This window comes from Buceros rhinoceros, unplaced genomic scaffold (genome assembly GCF_000710305.1).
Source record: "Buceros rhinoceros silvestris isolate BGI_N320 unplaced genomic scaffold, ASM71030v1 scaffold31191, whole genome shotgun sequence".
Taxonomy (NCBI): domain Eukaryota; kingdom Metazoa; phylum Chordata; class Aves; order Bucerotiformes; family Bucerotidae; genus Buceros; species Buceros rhinoceros.
The window spans coordinates 815-4,898 of NW_010394128.1; the positions used below are offsets into that span (position 1 = coordinate 815).

General features: G+C 57.2%; 1 protein-coding gene across 1 annotated transcript in view; it reads right to left on the reverse strand.

The window, feature by feature from the left end:
• Positions 1–1,212: 1,212 nt before the first annotated feature.
• Positions 1,213–4,084, reverse strand: part of GALK1 (galactokinase 1) — a gene marked incomplete at its 5' end in the record, with an annotated part of 3,969 nt that continues 1,097 nt past the window's right edge. The window contains 5 exons of the mRNA XM_010145148.1: positions 1,213–1,284; positions 2,346–2,508; positions 2,953–3,103; positions 3,347–3,528; positions 3,944–4,079. Coding sequence (XP_010143450.1) covers positions 1,213–1,284; positions 2,346–2,508; positions 2,953–3,103; positions 3,347–3,528; positions 3,944–4,079 — 704 coding nt within the window. The remainder of the gene's footprint in view (positions 1,285–2,345; positions 2,509–2,952; positions 3,104–3,346; positions 3,529–3,943; positions 4,080–4,084) is intronic.

Sequence of the window (4,084 nt, forward strand, 5' to 3'; positions counted from 1 at the left end):
AGGGGACAAAAAGCAAGAATCCTGCCCAAAGCAGCAGCTGCCACTGTTCTGGGTTAGAGCTTCCAACCACAACAGCGGCTGCCTGGTCTCCCTGGCAGCACCGCCTGCCTGATTTGATCTGATGCTGGACCTTGGCTTTTTTGTCTTTTTTTTGGGGGGGGGGACTCAGAAGAGGACTTTCCAGCATTGTCACCACTGAGAGCTCCCTCTCCTCTCCAGGCTGTTGGAGCGGGAAGGCTTGTACATGTTTGAGCCAAAGATGCATGTAGGTGAGCAAAGTCCGCTGGAGCAAGGTCAGTTTGAAACTTGGGTCAAAAGATACTTCACCAACCCTGCGGTTTTACTGAGCCTTCAAGAAGCACTTAGTTCTCCTGAGCAAGTACCAGTGGCATTAGCCCACCTGCCTCCCAGTTCCTGGCTCACCTTTGTGGTTGGGGTCTGCTCTCCGGCTGAGTCTGTCCTTGTGCGCAAGGACTCCGTGACCCTTTTCCTGTGCTTTGTGGTTCAGGGTAAAATGCTGAAAGCTGCCTAAAAAGGGAGCCCCACTTCCAAGCATTTAACCAAAGACTATCCTGCTGTCCAAGAGAAGAGCCCAGCCCACCAGCTGCTGCTCTCCAGAGTGTCGTGCCGTCCCCACAGGATGCCTCGCAGCAGCCGTGCACCTCACTGATGCCTCACACTGCAACAGCCTCCCTTTAATTCTCATCTGGTCGTCAGGGCTGCTGGTGTTCCAGCCTTTCCAAGGGGGATCCAGCAGCCCGCTCTGACAGCAGGTCTTTGATCAGATGGCTTCCTATTGCACTCAATAAATGTTTTCTCTACAGTCTGCCTCTTCTCTTTCCTTTAAAAAAAAAATTCATCCTCCCCCAATACCCTCCATCTGCAACAGCACATGAAGGACACGTGCCAGAAGCAGAGACCGAAGCAGGGGCTTTTGCCAAGCGCCGGTGCCTGCTGCTCCTCCACCGCCATGCCCTCCTGCAGCTTCAGAGGCACTGCTGGACCCCGCATCCCCAGTACTGGCTCATACACCAGTGCAAACTGGAGTTAAACCAGATCCCCAGTGACGCTGGCATCACAGCTCAGCTCAGGCGGGCGCAGAACGACCGCGCAAATGTTTTGCATTTATTAGGCAAATGGTGCAGACAAAACTGATTCCCTTGTGCAGCGTCTGAGGAAGGCGATCCCAACCTGGGCAAGGTGGCCGCTCCTCTATAGGGGCAGCACCTTTGCCCCCCCGGAGGGTTTGCTGAGATAGAAGGTGGCTGTGCCGCTGTATTTCTCCTAGGAGACAAGAGGAGCAGTAAGTGCTGGTGCTCCAGGACTGTATCACGCCGCAGCACGAGACCAGGCTGCGGGATGCTGGACCCAGGGGAAGAACGGCTCTGCTGGTCAGCCCCGCCGTGTATCTGCCTGGTCACCGCTCTAACGGCAGCCACGTAAGATTCTTTGTGGGGACAGCATGCTGTCCTGGCGTCCCTTGGTCCAGCCACAGCACAGGGCAGGGAGGCTACCAACACATCCCCCAGCACCCCCTTCAGCAGCCCCTCAAGCACAGTTGTCCCTGACTTTTTCCAACCCCTTTTTGACCCTGCTGATGCTGATCTCCACAGCCTCTAGTGACAGCAGAGAACTCACCTCCAGCTCTGTGCAGTGCTTCCTCAGCTCTGTTTTATCCCTAACTCGTCCAGTGGTCACTGGTTTTGATTTTGGAGGATTTGAGGGTCAGTTCCACGTTCACCCTATCTACCCACTTCGCTGTCCTGTAACTCCTGGTCACGTTCCCTCTCCCCCAGCTTCTCAGCAGACAGCAGAGGCACAGCCCTTTCAGTCTCTCCTTGTTTCCTAATTTCCCTCCCCACTATTTACAGGGCACACCATGACCTCACAGAGGAGCAAAATGAGGCTCTCCCTCGTTCACAGCCCCCGTTTCCTGACACCTTCATTTTGCTGGTGTTTTCAGCTACCAGCACACGCTGAGCTGCTGGTTTAGAGACCACTGATGACAGCACTGAGATCTGTCCTGGACTGTAACTGGTAGCATTAAACTCAGCATTGCCTAAGTTCAACTTGGATCACTTTTCCCTAAAATTAGCCTTTCTGAAGCTCACCTGGCAGCTTTTTGCTCACTTTCTCAACACAGCAAGGCCCTTAGGCAGTGCTCTGTGACCACAAGGTGCTGAACTGCCTGCGTGAGCTTAGTAGCATCAACAGACTTGGGGCTGTCCCTGCGCAGCCCTGGGTGGGCTGCACCAAGCTCAAGTGCCTCAGGAGCACAGCTTCAACGGAGCCCCCAGTGTTTCCTTGGGATCTTTAAGTCAATCTCTGGCTTTTCTGCCACGTACCTGGATGTGGTGCTGGGCTCGGTCTGCAGCCCCGGCCTCCAGCAGTGTCACTGTACAGCCTCCAAAGCCTCCCCCAGTCATCCTGCTGCCGTAAACCCCATCGACCTCCAGGGCTGCTGCTACCAGTTCATCCAGCTCTGGGCAGCTCACCTCATAGTCATCCCTGGAGAGAGGAGAGCCATGGTCAGCCCTGTCCTGCACCCCAGCCATAGCCCCTGCACCATGAGCAGCTGAAACATGCATCTTGCTGCATCTATTGCAACAGCAAACTGCAGCAATGCGGGATGCTGCAGCCCCCGGCCCAGCTCTCTGCCTGTAAGTGCACGTATATGTGACCAAGGCTGCGGGCACTGGGGTCCCAGCGGGCAATGGCGTAAGCAGCACAGGTCTCTTAATATACATGATCAGCTGCCTCAACTCAGCACCCCCAGTGCAGAAGCTGTGGGGCCTTTCTTAAAATTCCCTGGCAGATTGAGCTGTGAGAGAGGCCCGACAGGACACAGACCTCGTTGCCCGCCGTGCTGCACCCACAGGCAAGGGAACCCCACAGGGACTCATCACCAGTGCCCCCAACACATCCCGCCCTGCCCCAGGGACACATCCTCACCTGAGGGAGTTATGACTCTCCACCATCAGCTTCCCGAACATCCTGTAGTCCCTGTCCTGCAGCGCCTGTGCTGCCTGGGCTGTCCGTGCTATCTCGCCGATGACGTGCCTGGCCCGCCGGTACACCTCCTCGCCCAGCTGGCTCCTGGCCACTGCGGAGACACGCATGCCCCTACAGCAAAGCTGCTTCGGCTCTGCAGGCTGCTTCTGGGGTGAGCACAGCCTCATCCTGCAACCATCCTGTGCCAGAGCTTCTCCGTGTGTGACATGTTCCCAGGCTGGTGTGTGCACCCACCCGCCTGTCCCAGGTGCTGCCCCAGAGGCTTCCTGCCATGGGGCACCAAGCTCCTGCTGCCCCAAGGAGCGGCCAGAGCTGAGGGAGGGACTGTCCCTACCTTCCAGCTCAGCCATGGTGGCATCTCGCAGGCTGGCCTTCCCAAGCGCTGCCGCCGCCTCTTCGCACTGCCGCCGGCGTGTGGGGTACTCGCTGCCTGTCAGCGTGTGCCGCACGTTGGAGTTGGTGATGAGGATGGTCAAGCTGGTATCGGTCAGCGGGACAAGGACAGTCTCCAGGGACCTGCAGCAAGAGCTCAGCACAGATCATGTGGCTGCTCCCCCTGCCCACTCCAGCCCCCTGCCATCCGGGTGAGCGCATGTGGCAGGCAGCTCCTGCCTCCGCAGAGGTGAAGTCCAAGTGGCTTAGGATTTCACTCGAGCATTTCACTCCCCTTCAATTATTAGTCCCATAATAGACCCTAACGCCTTTGGGGGAAAAAAGAGCCCAGGCAAGGAGCAGAAAGGCTGCAGGAGGAGGAATCAAGACACGGGAATTAAAATGCAGGGAGCCCCAGCCCCACACGAGATTTTGGGCTGGGTTCTGGGATTAATCCCTCCTTGCACTCCTGCATTTATTTCATGGCCATAGGACCAGCTCGTCCCCACCGGCTCAAGGAGGTGGGCGCGGCGCAGCGAGCTCAGTGCTCGGCCCTGACCTGCAGTCAACGAGCAGTGCGTGGCCTTCCTTGCCCATCACGGATATGAACTGGTCCATGATCCCGCAGGGCATGTTGGCAAACGTGTGCTCCCCTTTCTGGCACGCCAGCGCCTTGGCTAACACATAACCGTCATCTGTG